Source organism: Filicampus tigris, chromosome 8 (assembly GCF_054856515.1).
Source record: "Filicampus tigris isolate MCC_2025a chromosome 8, RoL_Ftig_1.0, whole genome shotgun sequence".
Lineage (NCBI taxonomy): Eukaryota > Metazoa > Chordata > Actinopteri > Syngnathiformes > Syngnathidae > Filicampus > Filicampus tigris.
Genome location: NC_141224.1, coordinates 22,389,389 through 22,407,557, shown reverse-complemented (window position 1 = coordinate 22,407,557; position 18,169 = coordinate 22,389,389). Strand labels below are relative to the sequence as shown.

At 39.2% G+C, this 18,169-nt stretch overlaps 1 protein-coding gene across 6 annotated transcripts in view; it reads right to left on the bottom strand.

Annotated features, from left to right (window-relative positions):
* Positions 1-4,450: 4,450 nt before the first annotated feature.
* Positions 4,451-18,169, bottom strand: part of macf1b (microtubule actin crosslinking factor 1b) — a 43,644-nt gene continuing 29,925 nt past the window's right edge. For 5 of the 6 annotated variants that reach the window (XM_086038260.1, XM_086038255.1, XM_086038257.1 and 2 more), the window contains 20 exons: positions 15,063-15,191; positions 14,811-14,981; positions 14,570-14,725; positions 13,151-13,357; positions 12,712-12,831; positions 12,471-12,640; positions 12,231-12,390; positions 11,655-11,849; positions 10,188-10,313; positions 9,828-9,971; positions 9,509-9,697; positions 9,274-9,388; positions 8,975-9,165; positions 8,679-8,841; positions 8,102-8,256; positions 7,935-8,009; positions 7,709-7,826; positions 6,510-6,655; positions 6,240-6,360; positions 4,451-6,097 (listed from right to left, as the gene is read on the bottom strand). In XM_086038260.1, the coding sequence (XP_085894386.1) occupies positions 6,069-6,097; positions 6,240-6,360; positions 6,510-6,655; positions 7,709-7,826; positions 7,935-8,009; positions 8,102-8,256; positions 8,679-8,841; positions 8,975-9,165; positions 9,274-9,388; positions 9,509-9,697; positions 9,828-9,971; positions 10,188-10,313; positions 11,655-11,849; positions 12,231-12,390; positions 12,471-12,640; positions 12,712-12,831; positions 13,151-13,357; positions 14,570-14,725; positions 14,811-14,981; positions 15,063-15,191 (2,880 nt within the window). In that variant the 3' untranslated portion in view covers positions 4,451-6,068. The remainder of the gene's footprint in view (positions 6,098-6,239; positions 6,361-6,509; positions 6,656-7,708; positions 7,827-7,934; positions 8,010-8,101; positions 8,257-8,678; positions 8,842-8,974; positions 9,166-9,273; positions 9,389-9,508; positions 9,698-9,827; positions 9,972-10,187; positions 10,314-11,654; positions 11,850-12,230; positions 12,391-12,470; positions 12,641-12,711; positions 12,832-13,150; positions 13,358-14,569; positions 14,726-14,810; positions 14,982-15,062; positions 15,192-18,169) is intronic. The other variant, XM_086038256.1, reaches the window with a different exon arrangement.

Below are 18,169 nucleotides of genomic sequence, written 5' to 3'. Positions count from 1 at the left end.
GAAAAAATTGTATTTTCACAAAATCGGATAAGCGATTTGGAAAATGGATGGATGGATGGTTCACAAAAGCCACAGTTTGGTCCGATTCACAGTTTTGTGTTCACGGTTTTTGGTTCGGTATGTGTTGACTTAAACTTTTATTGTAGTTAAATGTGAAAGTGTATATTCACAGCATTATTTTTAATTACTATCATTATTATTTAAAATTCGTATTGATTCTCTATCTATGCCAGTAGCATATAAAGGCAGGCAGGCATAGCAAATAACTTCTCTTCATTTGAATGGCAAAATGTACAACCAACATGTGTATCCATCTGTTGTCATTCATACAACAGAATAAGCCATGGTTCCCGGCAAATACCGGTACGTCATCTTTGTGTTCCAACTATACAAGCCTAAATTCACATTGAGTAAGTACTAAACTGAGACAAGATCAGTATTTCAGGAAAACATTGACCTTATGACTCCCCTTAATAAAACCTCATTATTAAATATGTGATATTCAAATTTTCTATTCTAATATTCTAATGACTTTTTCTTAAAATAATTAATAATTCCTGCACCCGTGCCGAAAAAATGTCTCTTCAAAGTATAAATATCGAATTATTACAAAGTTTATCATTTGTGTATTTGTGGCCCAATCCCAATACTCACACTTGCACCCAATGGTCCTCGCTGAAGTGCACACGCAGAGTCCCAATTCTGCAATTTTTTTACACTTGTAACCTGCGCCCTCGAACACTCCGTGCACTACGTCTGCGTGTACACTTCAGTGACGTCCGTAGAGTACAATTGTGTGGGTATTGGGATTAGGCCATAGACGCCGCCGTAACCTTGCACACCGCCATCTTGGATTAGCACTCATGAGAAGGGAAAAAAAAGTCATATATATATATATATATATATATATATATATATATATATATATATATATATATATATGTCATCTTCCAAACCGCTTATCCTATATAGGGTCGCGGTGAGTTGCTGGAGCCTATCCCAGCCGTCAATGGGCGAAGGCAGACTACACCCCGAACTGGTCGCCAGCCAGTCGCAGGGCACACATAGACACTGTCACTGAGCGGGAATTGATCCCACGCTGCCCGCACACAACTCAGGCGTGTGTACCACTACACTATCAGCGGACGTTTAAATATATATATATATATATATATATATATATATATATATATATATATATATATATATATATATATATATATATTTATATATATATATATATATATATATATATATATATATATATATATTAGTGCTGTCAAGTGATTAATTTTTTAATCGTAGTTAATCTAATTTTTTCATAGTTAACTGATAGTTAATCGCATATTTTATTTATTGTAAAACAATCCCTTGATTTTTCTGTCCCATTATTTTTCTTGAATTGTAATACCCTTAACATGAATAAGAGGATTGATTTTCTTCTTCGAAGTCAACCCAAACATATTATTTTTTAAGAATATGCTCCATGCAAGTCCACTAGTTGAAACAAGGCATTCTGATAAGTATTGCATTTGTGTAATAAGAGTTAATCCACCTGTTTTTAGTCAACACCGGGGGCGGCCATGTCACATCTTTCAACTGAAAATGATATCACAGTTGCACAGGGCTCACGGAACTATCAATCACAGCTGAGCAATGATTGGTCGTTATTTGAGCCCTCAGCACATCTGTGATGTCATTTTCAGTCGACAGAAATAATAAAATGGCCGACCCCTGAGATGGTAAAAAATGGATGATTTTTACGACTTAACTCATATTCCACAAACACAATATTAATCAGAATGCCTTGTTTGAACTAGGGGGCCTGCATAGAACATATTCTTGAAAAAAAAAAGTTTGGGTTGACTTTTTCTTCAATTGAAAAACAAGCATTGGATTCAACTCACGCGAACAGCCCCTCATATACTCACGCACATACGCGGCTTTCAGCTGTTATTTAAGGCATGCAACTGAGCACCAATTGATTGGCTAACCTTGTCTTGCTTTATAGAGAAAATATATTTGACAAACAACGCTGCATTTTAAGGGCAATCTAAGCAGTCTACGTAACCATAGGATGTATCTGTATGTACAGTATTTATGTATATGCTGCAGCTACGTATGATCTAAGCCACATTTTAGCTGGATATGTGCATTTGTGTGTTGAACTTGTTGGTTCAATGTTGCAATTAGACGTACTTAGCCGATTCGGACTTTGGGCCGCATCGCGTCATTCTATGGCTAGGCGTCGGCCGGCCCGGGCAGGATGACCGACCCCGTGTAGGGCGACTGCTGTCACCGCGGTGTCCCAGCGGCCGCGCAGCTGTGGAGACCTGTGGGAATTGGCCCGCCCAGAATCGCCGCCGCAGCCGCTGCCCACACTCCACGAAGCGAGGACCAGAGCGCGAGTGGGGGCGAGGTAACATGCTATTGCTACGCATCTCCGGCGGCAGGAGCCCGAGGCTGCGCGCTTAGCGCGCACACATTTTTTTTTTTTAATCGGTCGTACTTTGTTCATAGTTCTTCCGCGAGGCTAACCAGGAATCGAAATTTAGCGCCGACATTCTAAAATCCGCTGGTTGCTATGGTAACCTTAATCACGCGATCAAAAATTTGGCAGCGTCAAAAGGGGGTTGGATTAACTTCGAAAATAACGCGCTAAATTGACAGCCCTAATATATATATATATATATATATATATATATATATATATATATATATATATATATATATATATATATATATATATATATATATATATATATATATATATATATATATATATATATATATATTTATACACACACACACACAAAAACTAATGACTCCTGATGATAGTAACCATGCCCTGCCACTATACTGTATAGTAGCAGAGGCCACAGCAACCCACAGTACTTAGAAAATTACATACATTGCGATTTTGTAATCATGTGGAAAGGAATATAAATTTTAATATAATTATAAACTTCGAATCACAATAGTTGCACAATTATTTACCAACTAAGATCTGGTGATGATGATAGTAATAATATTAATACAGTATATATAATATACATATTTTGTAGTTCATCATTATTTTTTGCATTTATTTTATATTATTTTATAATCATTGCAAATGACATCAAATACTACCTACCTGCCTATGGAAATGGAAATGCTGAGTCAGCTCGAGTGGAAGGTTTAACACCATGGAGGAAAGTATGCGGCTATAAAGACACTGCGCAGCAAATCAGTGGTGGCCTTTTGATGCTTCAGTGGAGTATGCATTATTCACTTTGACTCCAGTGTTTTACTAATCTGGATCTCTGGGTGTTGTCTTGTGACTATTGAGGGCTGAGCCAGCGGTCCAGCCTGGGAACCAAAGTCAGAGGAAATATGTCTGAGTGGAGGAAGGGAACAAGTGTAGAGGGAGGTAAGAAAGAAGAGAGCAAGGATGGATGGAGCAGAATAAAGTACAGTATCAGAAAGAATGTAATAAAAATAAATTGTTTGAACCTAACCTACAACAAAAATAATTGTTGTGCCATACCATAAAAGTAAAAGTGATGTTAGGGACTTCCATTCAAGGATGTGACATCAGTTCAGTGTGTAATGGCAGGCTTTGGAGAGTGTGATTTAATTCCAAAATATAAAAAGTGGGGCTTTTTGCTGTAAAGATGCCAGTTTGCTTTCCAAGCCCTTGAGGAAGGTATCAATTCTTCAAACTGTGGCAACATAGCAAGGCCTACTGTATTTTACCTGAACTTCCTAATGAATGATCATCATAAAAATCTTTACTAACGTGTATTTTTCCTGCAAGTGGTTGTATGTAAATACTGTAAATAACAGATTGTGAACTTTCTCTTGAGGGATTTTTAAGGAATAACCTAGTAAAGCTTTCCAATTCATCATACCAAACAGTGTGCATGAGCCAAAGAGGTCACAGGCTAGCTAGCATATACTTGCTTTGATAAAACCTAACAGCAGGGTGTTGTTGTGATCTAGGGTCATGGTCAGTACATTTAGGGAACAATACTCTGCTTTATTTCTGAAAACTGCTGGCCTCTGTGTTTAAAGCAGTATGACTGTGTTTACAACTCTGCATGCTTGTGGAAAGATTAGTTTTTTTTGACAGAAAGAAAGCAAATTGAGATGAGGATCCACAGATCAAATTTCTGCCACTGAGACTTGATCATTATATAACACACAACAGAGGTCTATGTATGCATGTATAACTTACATTTTCACATAGCAGCACCGCTACTTCTGCTCTATTATAGCCATCAACTCCACTACGGCTACTAGTGCAAGTACTACTACATGTGAGGGCAAACATGGTAAGTAATGGCAAAAAACAAAAACAAACAAAAATACATATTTGCAAATCAAATCCACCAAACTCAGAAAATGGCTTGCTTAGTGCTTGTTTGGTAGAACCATACTAAGGTAATAATCACAACCAATATTTGAATTTTGTATCAAATTGGATTTATTGGTACATGTACACAGAAAATGATTAGTGACCTAAATCAAGAGGTCGCCAAAACTGGACATCGTAATGAGTGCTGGGTAAAGAAACATTTACAGTAGATTAAGTTAAGGGTGCATAGTACTGTAATTGAGATGAAATCTGGGTTTTTTTGCCCACAGTATAACCCATATCCCAATACAAACAAATTGAGGCCAAAAGTACATTAGGATAGAAAGGAGTATTGTATGTTGTAAAAATATTGAATGAATCCGTTCAACTGCATAGACCAAATGCGGATATCTGTAATGTCAGATCTGAAAAACAAGAACAAAAATGGCGTGTTTATGCTGAGTTTTTCCAAAGGAAGCAAAGAGGTATAGTGTTAACACTGACCAGTTTGTTTCATTGTAGTGAACTGAAAATTTTCGAAAGGGAAATTTTATTTCATGTCACACTAGGGTTGCGTGGTATCTCTCATGTACCACATTCGGGATCGAACAATCAAGCAGTGGGTGCAATTGTGTTGTTGTGGCGTTCCACAGACATTCCACATTACAGAAAGAAAAACAAGCAGCAAGACACACTTTTGGTACAGGATGCAGGCTGGAAAGCAGAAGCAAATACTGTAAACCCTAAAGTCTGTATTGTTGGAAAAGACAGATTACTTTATGAATATATACAAAAACATTAGTTTCAGATTTGAACATATATCTCATAACAATTACGTTTCTTGCTTATAAATCCAACTGTAAAGTAGTCAGACACAGAAAGTGCTTAATACATGAATAAAATAAAAGAAAAAGCAGAAACCCTTACTGCAGTAAAAAGGAAATAGAGCTATATGTTCACAGTAATGTTCCATAAAAATACATCAAAATCAATCCTTACAAAATAATCAGCTTGTCAAAACGTCATTGCATTGCTGGATACAGTTTCCAATGATTAAACTATTCTAAAACGGGTGAGCATTAAAACAAGGCATGATCACTTAAACGCACGGCATCAGAAACCGTAAAAGTTTTAAAGGTGTGGCCCTGCCAACAATATCATCTTCGCAGCAAAAAACAATTCACATTTTACAAGTGAGGACCAGCATACAGTAGCCTCGCATACTCGTAGTGGTTTTGGTATGTTGTGTTTTTGGATACTCAGTGGGCAACACAAAGTGAAACATACTCTTTTTTTTTTTTTTTTTTAATGTCAGTCCCATACTATAAAAATGTTCATGGCCAAGCATTGATGTCCACTATTAAGTTAAACAGACAATTACTACATAGCAGTTGACACTTTCTGATTCTGATAATATTAAAATCAGAAGAAGGGGGAAAATACTGCTCATAAGGCTACCATGCATTTTGTTTCCATGCAAAACCTTTACAAAACTACTCTGTATGAAATTTACACTTGAAAGGACAGTTTCAGTGTCTTTACTTCCCACAGACAAAGGTGCAGATCTTTCTGTATCTTGACTTTGTGTAGTTTCTCTTCAGGCTCAGTGTTTTGTGTTTGTTTTTAGAGCCCTTCGATCCCAACACTCCTACTTATCATTGTGTCCATCGTTCAGGGCCATAAGGCTGTTTGGGTTCAGTGCACACATAGAGCGTGGAGGCAGAGGCAATCATGTGGGAAGCAGCCTCTCAGCTTCTTCTGGAGGGTAAAGAATGAAAACAAAGTGAGTTCGTGTGTAAAAAAAATACACTGTACACAATCATGATGTGAACAATAAACTGCATGACATAACAACTTGACACTTCATATACCGGTACAGTAACTGCGGTGATTGCCTGACCTGATGGTGATAGAGAGTTGTGCCCCTCTGTTGTGACAAACAGGAGTTCAGATCCCAATGCTGCAATGGAACTTCGAGGACGAATGCAACGGTCGCCTGAAAAACTTCGGCGCAGTAAAGCCTAAAAAGCAAAAAAACAGTTTGTAGTCAGGTGTCATTGGTAAAATAATCTACAATGGTAAATGTCAATGCCATTTGATTATTTAACATGCAAGGGAGTGGACTTTTACAAACCAAAGGTGACAAAGGTTTGAGTAAGTAATAGCTTGCCTTGCGTGTCATGGGGCTAGTGGGGGCAGAGGCACTGCTGTAGAGACTGAGGCTTGAGTTGGACCTGCTGACAGTCAAACCTTTCGAGGTGCTCGCTGTGGGAGACAAGTACTTCTCCTTGATCTTCAGGTTGGTCCGACCTTTTACTGTGGGCAAAAGAGCAGTTTTTAGAACGCTGTAAAAGTGTTTATTTTATTTTGTAACAGCCATTCATCAAATAACAGTCTGATGTTGGCATGTGCACTCTAGACCAATTTGTTGTTACCCTTTAGGTAAATAATTCCCCAATAGTCACTGAAATAGAAAAAGACAAAGGTAATGATAAACAAATTTGACTTAAACTCAGCTAATGTCAATCAGCGTTGCTTTTGAATTATGGTCCAACAGAATAACACAGCGGTACCTCTACTTACGAACGTCTCTAATTACGAAATTTTCAAGTTACGAAACACCTCAACAGGAAAATATTGCCTCTTGTTACGAAAGAAATTTCAAGATACGAAAGGTAAAAATACAGTATGGGCTGCCATACTGAAAAAGTGGTCCAGTAAACTACCGTTACCCGTCGCTCATCTTGAAGCCATCGTCATGGCCACTGCCTCTCTACTGAAACTAGAAATGTATTTCATCTCTCTGTCACTCAATAGAGGAGACAGGGAGAGGGACAAAAACCTCGATATTTACAGCGCTACAACAACAATCTTGAACTGTTACTAGTTTTTTCCGCTTCTTTGGAGAGAATAAACCCTTAACTGGGTCTGAAAAGTCAGTAAATCTCACAACAAAGTTATATGGAAACACTGGGCTGCAGAACTGTTCTAAGTTAAATATGTGATTTGATTGGTTGATAGCGTCACGCTCTGCCGGCTAGAAGCAGAAAAGCTCTACAGTTAATGTTGCCCATTGAAGACAGCTGAAAACAGACATACATGTCTGTTTAACCCGTTTGCATTCACCCACAAGTCAGAGACAGGCAGAGGGCGGGAAAAATAATTTTCCAGGACTCGAGCTTTTCCAGGATATTCTACTTTTTTCTTTATTTTCACAAAATATTCTCATACTATTGCCATTTGAATTAATGACTTGCTTATCCTTCCATATTTGTTTATCTTTATAAATACATTTGTTATGTTTATTGACACATTCTGGCCTTGAAGTAAAAATGCTATTAAGGCAAGTCCAGTTTGCAGTAACCTTACCTCTGCAGGGATCATTCTTCACCAGAAACTCATCTAGAGCAGTCCAGCCTCCTCCCACTCTGACCATCAGTGTGCTCCGCAACATCCGAACCATCCGCAACTGTTGGGAATCTCCAAACTGCACATAATTAAAACTTTGCAATGACAATTGGCTGTTCAAAATATTGCTTGTTAAGTAAAAATAGATGATCAAAGAAGCAAATGTAAAGGTAAAACGATCACTCACTCTGTATCTGCTGGCACTGATCTGCTCCACTTGAAACCTCTTGGGACAATTACATTGTGATACCTGACGGCTCACCTGCAAAAAGAAATTTAGAAAAGTCCGTAGAACCATTTGAGTCCATTTGAGTCACGGTAAGTAATTGTATCGCTTGTACGCATTGTTTGTACCTCTTCATTGATTTGATCCGCATCCAGAGTTTTCCTGTAAGGATCTCTGCTGGGGTGCAGCGCGCTCACAAATTCGTAGTAATCAATGAAACCGTCACTGTTCATGTCAAAGATGTTTGCCACTGCATTCATCTCCAGCGAGTTGGTGGGGAATTCTGCAATGAAGGGGAATTGTTCAGAGTTATGACAGAACTGTGAAGTATCTTGTGTGATAAGCTCCCTAGGATTTGGATAGGATATACTGTAGGATATGCATCATTGGTCAGTTGATACAGGGAAATAAGAGAACTACAATACAACATAATACTCAGAGTACAGAAAAAACATACTGACATGAGGTCGTTGACAATGGTTTCTAAAAATTGTTGCATTTAATTTGAAAAATCGGTACGTCCTTTTCTGCACTGGATCTAGAGCGCCTTTCGAAGGATATTTTTTTATCATAAACAGACACACTTTTTTTTATGCTATTTGTGCTTTAAACTGCATAACAATTACTTGTCATTTGTCATTCAAATCAGGTAATTCTTTTCACATTTACACAAAACAACAAAAGGCAAGAGCCAATGGGTCTTACTAGAAGCCAGGACATAGTCGATGAACTCTTTCTGGCTGATGCGTCCATCCTGATCCCGGTCAATGTTGCGGAATATATCTAGAATGCGAGACTTCAAATGGCTTATCCACTGATTGTAGCGTTTTCGCCAAATATTAAAGTCAAAGTTGGCAAACTCTTCTATCTGTATTCAAGAAAAAGAAAAAACGTAGGGCTTGGTTTCTCATGACATCAAAACAATTGATAAAAAATCATTACAATGGGTGCATAGTCATACATGTTGGACTCTTCTAACAGTGTACTTGTTTCATACTGACATGACATCTTGAAAACACAATAACCTCTTTGAGTTTTTGCCGGTGTTGTTCAAGATGTTTTTGTCTTGCTAGCGCCAGGAGCCAAAGTTTCTGCCACTGGCTGACCAGCTGACTGAGCTGTGGGGTCTGGGGGTCAAGGTGCTCCAGGGGGAGTGGTGCTGGTGGCGCAAACCTCAGAGAGCTCCGCCTCTCTGGGTAGACACAGTGTGGAAGTCTAATATCAGTTCAATCAAGTAAACACTAAACACAACCAGTTTATATTGCTTTATGGGCATCTATATTAACAATGGTGTCCTTACTTGTGACTGGCCATTTTCTGGGGGAAACCTGATGCTTAGAAACTCTCTTGTGTTTGCAAGATTTTGTTGAATGTTCAACTTCTGGCAGCTTCTTATTTAGCTCCTCCATGAATACCTGCAGGAGGACATCACATTTAGTAAAGTGCTGATGTGTGGTAAAGGTTACACTGGAATCTGATGATCTGAGTAGGCATCCTTCTAAAGTGAAACATTTTACATGATGGAAAAAACATACAGAGTGCTGCTCAATAAGTTCTTGGTTCTGCTCTGCATTTTCAGGCACAGGCTCTTCATCTCTGATACTGAGAGCTTCTTGTGCTGAAGATATCCATTCCAAGAGCCTCTGGACTGCCTCTCTCTCTTCTTCCAGTAAGGCCAAACCGGTCTGGATCCTCAAGCCTTGTTGCTGGGCCCATGTCAGAACCTATCTCAGAAAATCACAAGATGATTCTCTGATGATGAAAACTGTACTGTACATTTAATTGACCTTACTGACACCTTTGTCTGAAGAAAGAATTGGTCATTTTTCATGATGATGTCACAAAATCGCTCACCTCCTCATAGCGGTTCTTGGTGACACCCATCCAAGACTTGAGGGTTATAATTGAGTCTGGGTGACAAGATGAGAGGATCTTTTCACCCAGACACTGGATATTCTCTAACTCTGCTGACTGAGATTTTAAGCTAAACATTGTCTCCTGTGGAAAAGGAAGCAAAAGCTTTAGTCAGCATTTCATTCATGTAATCAAACATTCAATGACCTAATACAATCATGGGTGATGAATAGCCACATTGCCAGACTGACTGCCCTCGAGCATGTCACTAAATCCTAATCAGACTTGTTCTATGGGTCTGACCTCCCTCCACATTTGACATTCAAGTATTTACTGCATACAAGCGCAAATGGTGCTTACCTCATTCTCTTTGTGGAAGGCAAGCAAACTTTCCTCTTCTTCTGGTATGACTCCGTATTTAAAAAGCCTCTCCACCTCAGTGAGACGTTCCATGAACGAGTGGACAAGGCCATCAAATTTCTCAGCCTCATGAGAACAAAGATACAATACAAGAGTTACTATCAACTTTTTTTAAGTAAACAGAAAATTGTCAATCAGCTATAACACATCCATATAAAACCTAATTACTTTTTCAATTTCATTTATTAAAAAATAAGTAAATGTGGGGACTCTGTCTTTGTTATGATTGATTTGTTGTGTTGCAAGGAAACTGGACAATACAGTTCAACTTATTTAGTGAAACAAATTTCAGTATCAAGTCTGTGGTCCACATGTTACTACATAGTAGGGGTGTAACGGTACGCTAAATCACATTTTGGTTCGGTTCGGTTTTTTGGAAACTTCGGTTCGGTATATTTTTGGTACAAAACCAGATTAAAAAAAAAAAAGTTTATTTTGAAAAGATGACAAGTAAATGGTACATTTTTGGTAAAAAAATAAATAAAAGCAAACCATTCGGGTGATATTCTAAGCAATTACACCAGAATAAAAAAATACACTAACAATAAAGGTCTCTTAATTTGGTAAATTATTAAAACACTGCAATCTTTAAACACTCAGCAGCAATAGCCTTTGACACATCTAAGTATTCAAGTTAAAGACAAGTTGTCATTGCAGTACATGTATACACTTTTTGTGATAAAAATAATACATACAATAAAAGTTACAATTATTGCTATTATTAAAACTTTTTATAATGAAAAAAATACAGTAACTTTAAAAAGTGTTTATGAAATTTTATACTTATAGGCATTGAAATCTTTGAATGTTCAACAGCATATTGTAACGAATTGGGTTATCTGTGTGTTGCTGAGTTGTTATGTTTCCGAGGTTCATGAATGCATCGTACGGCAAGCGAGTGGAGCAGCGGAGAAAGAAGAGCGCGAGCAGTTGTACTTGGATTAATAAAAAACGTGATAATTAAACTACGTCTGACAGCGTGTTCCTGGAAGACACTACAATATGATAAATCTCGCTATTTAAGTTTGACGTTTTTGCTCCCTCGTTTAAGAAACATTCAGTCTACGTACAACATAGCCGCCAATCTCATGTAGCAATGTAGGCACACAACTTTGGGACTCCTCCACGTACCTTTCCCCATCGGCGATTTTAACAGGAAAGCCAGAATGTTCCCAAACAGGAGACCGCAGTGTACGGGCACCTTTGAGCTCTGGCTCTTTTCTGGCTCTCTCTTTTGTGCCGCTACCCTCCTCTCCCGCGTGCAACAGTCAGTAGCGCTGTAACTCGCGCTGCTAATAAGAGGACCGAACCGAACGCAAGTGGACCGAACCGAACATGCCATACCGAAACGTATTAATACACCCACGTGTACTGTTACACCCCTACTAAATAGTATGTGTGAACTACCTGCCGAAGTGCAGCTTCAAGTCTGTCTTGTTTGCCGACTGACAGCTTGCACACCACCTCCCAGCGGCCCTCCAGTTCATCCATTTGCTCCTGCAGCCAGTGTGAATCAGCCGTGCTGCTCCTGGTCAAGTCCTTTACAGAGCGCTTCAGGGTCTTGATGCACCCTGCTCGCTTACCCAGCTCCTTTTGAAATGCCTATGTGAGAAGAACAATGGTGAGAACTTGTACAATTGTGACATTAAGAAACTGTACATGCAAAGCATGTGCAATATAAAATAAAATCATTTTGGAGAGGGCATTGTTATCTGAATGAAAGTGTCGACTAATAGTTCCAATAGTTTTAGAAAGCTCTCAGCACGGTTGGGAAGAAAATGAGGAAAGCTGACAGCACATTAGCTCCAAATCACTTCTCACAGTTTTAAAGAGACAGAAAGAACAGAATGAAATGTGGTGATCAGCAGGGCAACAAAAGAAAAAAGAAGATTCTTGGGCATGTGATACAGTTAAAAATGCAGTATGTCTTGCAGAACATGGAACTTGACATAGTAATGTAAAAATTCTGTTTTGGTGCCTTACTTTATGTTTATCTATCAGATTGTTGACCATGTCCTTGTCACCACTGAGAGGAACATCCTCAGCTAAGTGTGGCTCGGCTCTATAAAGCCAGTCGTTCAGTGCTTGAAGAGCATCTGTGAACCTTCCTGAGAACAGCAAAGCTTCCTCCAGTTTGTGTTGTCTGCAAGAGGAAAACAATAAGCAACTTTTAAACTCTGTCGGAATAAATGTTCTCCTGCCAACAACAACAGATCTCGATACCTCTCCATAGATTTTCCACTGATGGTGTCCCACGTGTCTTTCAATTCAGCCAGGAGGTTTTCCAGGTGCTGTTGGTCATTGCTACTCTGAGCTCTCTCATAAAGTTTGCGGCCACTCTTTAGTGTCGCCTCATACATGGGCCTCTTGGATCTCAGCACTTTCTGGAACTCCTAAAGAAAATGATTGGGATAAGTGAATATGCACAAATGATAAAAACTTTGTTGTTAAACGCGGACTGCACCTTCTGCTCAGTTAGTTGTTGTTTAATCTCCTCATGGGACGGTGCAATCTCTTTATGGTTGTCTAAGGTTTCTTCTACCTCAAACATCCAATCCACCAGGAGGCGCCAAGATTCATTAAACTAAAATAGAGTAAAGGTGACTGTTAGTTGAAACATTATTTCATGTTTTCCAGTTAATTTAAACCAGGGGTGCCTAAATCTGGTCCTCAAGAACCCCTATTCAGCCTGTTTTAGGTGTATCCCTACGGCAGCATACCTGTTCAAATCATCAGGATCATTATTAGCAAACCTTGCTGATGAGCTGATCATTTGAATCAGGTGTGTTGCAATAGGGATACACTTAAAACAGGCTGGATAGGGGCTCTTGAGGTCCGGACTTGGGCACCTCTGATTCAAAGATTCACATGGATGGTGATAGTAAATGCAGAAAACCCTATACCTGTTTGGCATTCTTTTTGACCTCCTCCAGCATGATGCCTCTCTCTGAAATACATTGCTGTAGTTTTTTGTAGTGATCCTGGACAGTCATGATGAGGTTATGAATGACATCACACTCCTCTTTCTTGCTAAACTCAGCAAGTCTACTGCCAGCACTCTCCACTGTGGTCTTCTTCTCCCCATAACCATTCACTTCATCCACCAGTGTCTGGACAGATACCCAAATTAGGGAAAAAACAGGTATTACATTATGTCATGCTGAAATTAAATAATGATATATACGTGGATACAGTCACATTCGTGTGCACTTAAGGGACCACTCGAAAAACATACACTCTAAGATTACAAGGGCCACATATAAATGTGTACATTACACACAAACACACACACGCATACCCCCCCACACACACACTTTGTTTGCACACATTTGAAATAATTCTGTCCCTTTTCTGAGGCCCTTTGGGTTTTTGTTTTTGTAGTGAATAAAAATACTGTCTACTACAGAAAGAATGTTAATTTTAATTTAAAAATGTTAATTTTTATCTTGTGGATATATTGTTATAATAAAAAAAAAATTACATATGAACAGTATGTTGAATGTATATATCCGTCCTGTGTCATTTATCTTTCCATTACAACAAGAATTTACAGAAAAATATGGCGTATTTTGAAGATAGTTCGAATTGCAATTAATTACGATTAATTATTTTGTAAGCTGTGATTAACGCGATTAAATTCGATTAAAATTTGTAATCGTTTCATAGCCCTAATATATACATATATATTAGAGCTGTCAAAGTTAAAGCATTAACTATGGAGATTAATTCAAATTCAATAACGCACACAAAAAAATTAACTCAGTTAACTCAGTTTTATTTACTTCCTGTAGCAGCTGAGCTCTGCTCACTGTGCAGCCAAACTTAGAGGAGAGTCACTGTCGCAAAGACAGACTTTTACATAGTTTTACCTTACAAAGTTGCTTGACAGCTCATTGGAGAAATCCAAAATAATTTGCACACTTTGCACAGCCAAATTCAAATACCATATTAGTTGTATGTCTTTGGTGTATCGTTCAACAGTTGTATTTTAGAGGAAAATAATTATATTCAAAGATCAAAGAAAGCTACGAGAACAGTCTTTGAATCAAAATATACTTTTATTTTTTTTCTACATTAATTCCAAGATTTTAGTCAAGCAAATATCGGTTCCAAGTTTCTTAAAAATTGTCGTTGAAAAATACGCTTAATCATGATTAATTATGGAAAATGTTGCGATTAATTTGTTAAAGAATTTGAATTAAATATATATATATATATATATATATATATATATATATATATATATATATATATATATATATATATATATATATATATATATATATATATATATATATATATATATGTGAATAATGACCTACCCTATGATCCTGCAGTTGGTTGTAAACTGTTTCCAGAACAAAGCTGGGAGCTGGGAGGAGTCCAGCAGACTCCTTACACTTGGACATCTTGGTGAGAAGGTCCTGGATGTCACTGTGGAATTCCTTGGCCAGACTCAAGCCTTTTGTAAGCTTTACCTAAAAAATAGCAATACACACTTATAGTATATGATTTAATGGATAAAGCATTTAGAACAGAAAACAAACTGATGAGTTGAGAAACCTTTCGCTCTTGAACTTTGTTGTACACAGAAGACCACCTTTGTTCTAAGATCGACATGCTGTGTTCTGTACTCGATCCCGGCACAACATTGCTGCTTTCCAGCATTCTTTGAATTGCATTTTTCACATCTGTGTAGGTGTGAAGCTTCGACTCCATCTCATTGCACAGCTCCTGTTGCGGGTGTGCAGAACAAAGGAAATAGGAGGTGAACTTTGAGCTACGTCAAATAAGAGTTGTGTTTGTGTCTCTCACCAAATGAGCATTAAGCCTCTCGGTGGTTGATTCTGGCATTCCCCACATGTATTTGGAAGATGGCAAGCGGATGTCTGTGTTGTCCAGCCACTGTAGGAGGTCCTGAATCTCCATTGTAATATCTTGCACCTGCAAAACATGACTGCATTTCACTTGAGTAAAAGTGCACAGACATATACGTAATTGGCAACCAGAGATGGGAAGTAACGAAGTACAAATACTTCCTTACTTGAGTAGTTTTTCCAGTACTTCACTGAGAACTTCCCAGTAATTCACTGAGTATTTAATTTTTAGAATACTTTTTACTTTTATCCTTTACATTTAAATAGCTGTATCTTTATTTTTTACTCGATACATTTTCAAAACAGGGTCGTGATTTTTGTCTTACATGATGTATGACAATGAAAAAAATAAATTAGACCAATGTTCGTGGCTACGGCAATCATATGAAGGGTTACACCCGGTCCCGCACTTCCTAGCTCCTTGCTCTATCTCAAGGTATAACAACACGCGAGAAGATGCTATGCTAGCCGCTAAACAATATATTTTAATTGGAAGGTGAGAAGAAGTAAAATGATCGATGACGTGGAGTGTGTCGACGTTGAAACTGTCAATGATATGGGCTTGACTCAGAATGAACCAGCGCCAGCAAGACAGCAGCGGGCTGATGCCCAGCCATGGCCTTATTTGAGAAAACATATCGAGGTAAAGCTAAACGATTACCCTTTTGTTAGCTTGGCCCTGGTTAATGATGTTTGTTTAATACTGTTTGGATGAACAAACAGTTCATAAATAAAAACATGATTTCAAGAGGTGGGACCTGCATGGTGTGTTAAGTGACGACCTGTTGGAATGTTTTGCAGGTCTCGAAGGCATAAGCCCAATTAGCAATTTACAAAACAACTACTTACTCAATTAGTGTTCGTTTTTTCTTTCAAGAAGGTATCCAATGTAAATAAAGAGTCGCACAAGTCGATTGAATTTTCTCGTCTGTTTTCTTTTCCATCTCTGAAGTTCAGGAATCATGCAATGACCAGATCTGGGCAGATTTTCCATCCGCGCGAATGCTCTCACCCGAGACAGGCGAGGGCAGAAAAGGGGCATGGTCTAACATGCGGCCCTCACATTTATACTGTCTTCAAAATCTAAACATAATGTGGGCTGGTCTCCTCCCTGGCTGGCCCTGTCTGTAGGGCTGATCCTCTCTAGCTGGTCCCATGGCCAGATCGGGGCATTTGAACTGATTATACAATGTCTGTACAGTGGTACCTCTACTTACGAAATTAATTGTTTCTGGAAGAAATTTCTTAAGTAGAAAATGTTGTAAGTAGAGACGCATTTTCCATGTAAATGCCCTAATCCGTTCCAAGCCCCCCAATATTCAGACATAAATATTGATCAGACATCATCGCTTTTTGCCCTCTTTGGTTCATGTTCTCGCTCAGAAGTGTTTTTTTCCTGGCGTTTGTGAAGAACTGATTTAATAATGTGGCGACTGTCGATACATTACAGTCATATTCAAAGGCAAGATCAACCAAACGCATCCCTTTTTCATACTTTTCTATTATCTCTTGCTTTGTTTGTATGGACAAAAAAACCCGATTTTCTTCTTTTGTCTTTTCCTCGTTTCTAATTCACGTAAAACTATCGGAACACCCCATGGCCCGAGGGGGCGAATGACGAGGACGCTGCACAGACATATCTATCACATATATATCTATCTACCTTTCTATCTACACACATAGACACATAAGGTAGAGGTCCCTCTTAGCCAATGGGATGCCAGGAAGTTGTTTTGTAATAGCCAATGGCAGAGCAGCGATGAGTATGTTGCGTTCAGGAAAATCTGGAACTGCGAGTAGCAGCCCATACTGTTTTTTACCTTTCGTCTCCTGAATTTCTTTCGTAACAAGAGGCAATATTTTCCTGTTGAAGCGTTTCGTAACTTGAAAATTTCGTATGAGGAGACGTTCGTAAGTAGAGGTACCGCTGTAAATGTGTAATTGCCATATTGGTTTTTGGTTAACCTGATGGCTAATATAAAGACATTCATATATATTAGATCTTTCAGACCTTTGAAATTTAACAGACTTCCATTTACATGGCATAAGGAGCAAATATCTGGCAAAAAAACGTTTTACTTTTACTCACAAAGTACATTTCAGAGCCTGTACTTTTTTACTTTTCCTCCATCCATCCATCATCTGCCGCTTATCTGAGGTTGGGTAGCAACTTCAGCAGGGAAGCCCAGAGTTCCCTCTCCCCAGCCACGTCTTCCAGTTCTTGCGGCGGTACCCCAAGACGTTCGTTCCCAGGCCAAAAGGGAGACTTAGTCTCTCCAGCGTGTTCTGGGCCATCTTCTGGGCCTTCTGCCGGTGGGACATGCCTGGAAAACCTCACCAGGGAGGCGTCCAGGAGGCATCCTAATCAGAGGCCCGAGCCACCTCAAATGGCTCCTCTCAACATAGAGGAGCAGCGGCTCGACTCTGAGTCCCTCCCGGATGATCGAACTTCTCACTCTATCTCCAAGGGAGAGCCTGGACACCGTGCGGAGGAAACGCACGACAGACCGATACAGAGTCCGCACCACAGCGGATGCTTCATTGATCCGCCTGTCGATCTCCCATTCCATCCTACCCTCACTCATAAACAAGAACCCAAGATACTTGAACTCTTCCACTTGCGGCAAAATCTCATCCACGACCTGGAGAGGGCACTCCACCCTTTTCAGGCTGAGACGCTAGAGCTAGTCTCTATAGCCGGGGATCGGACCGCCAAGGTCCGTGCCTTTTCCGCCGCCCAGCTCACAGGGCACCCGACCCATTTGGTCCCACCCACTGGTAGAGAGCCCATGGGTGCAGGCTCAACCATCAGGCGCTCGCCAACGAGCCCTACCTCCAGGCCTGGCTCCAGAGGGGTGACCCGCATTTGAGCAAGGGAAAACGAGGTCCATATATTTCATTATAGGGGTCTTCTGAGCCGACCTTGGTCTAGTCTTACTTTCACTTGAGTAAGTATTTGAATGAGTACTTTTTCTTTTACATGTAGTCATCTATGTCCAAGAGTCTATTTCCCCAAATAAGGTGCTTTTTTAATCATTCTTTAAC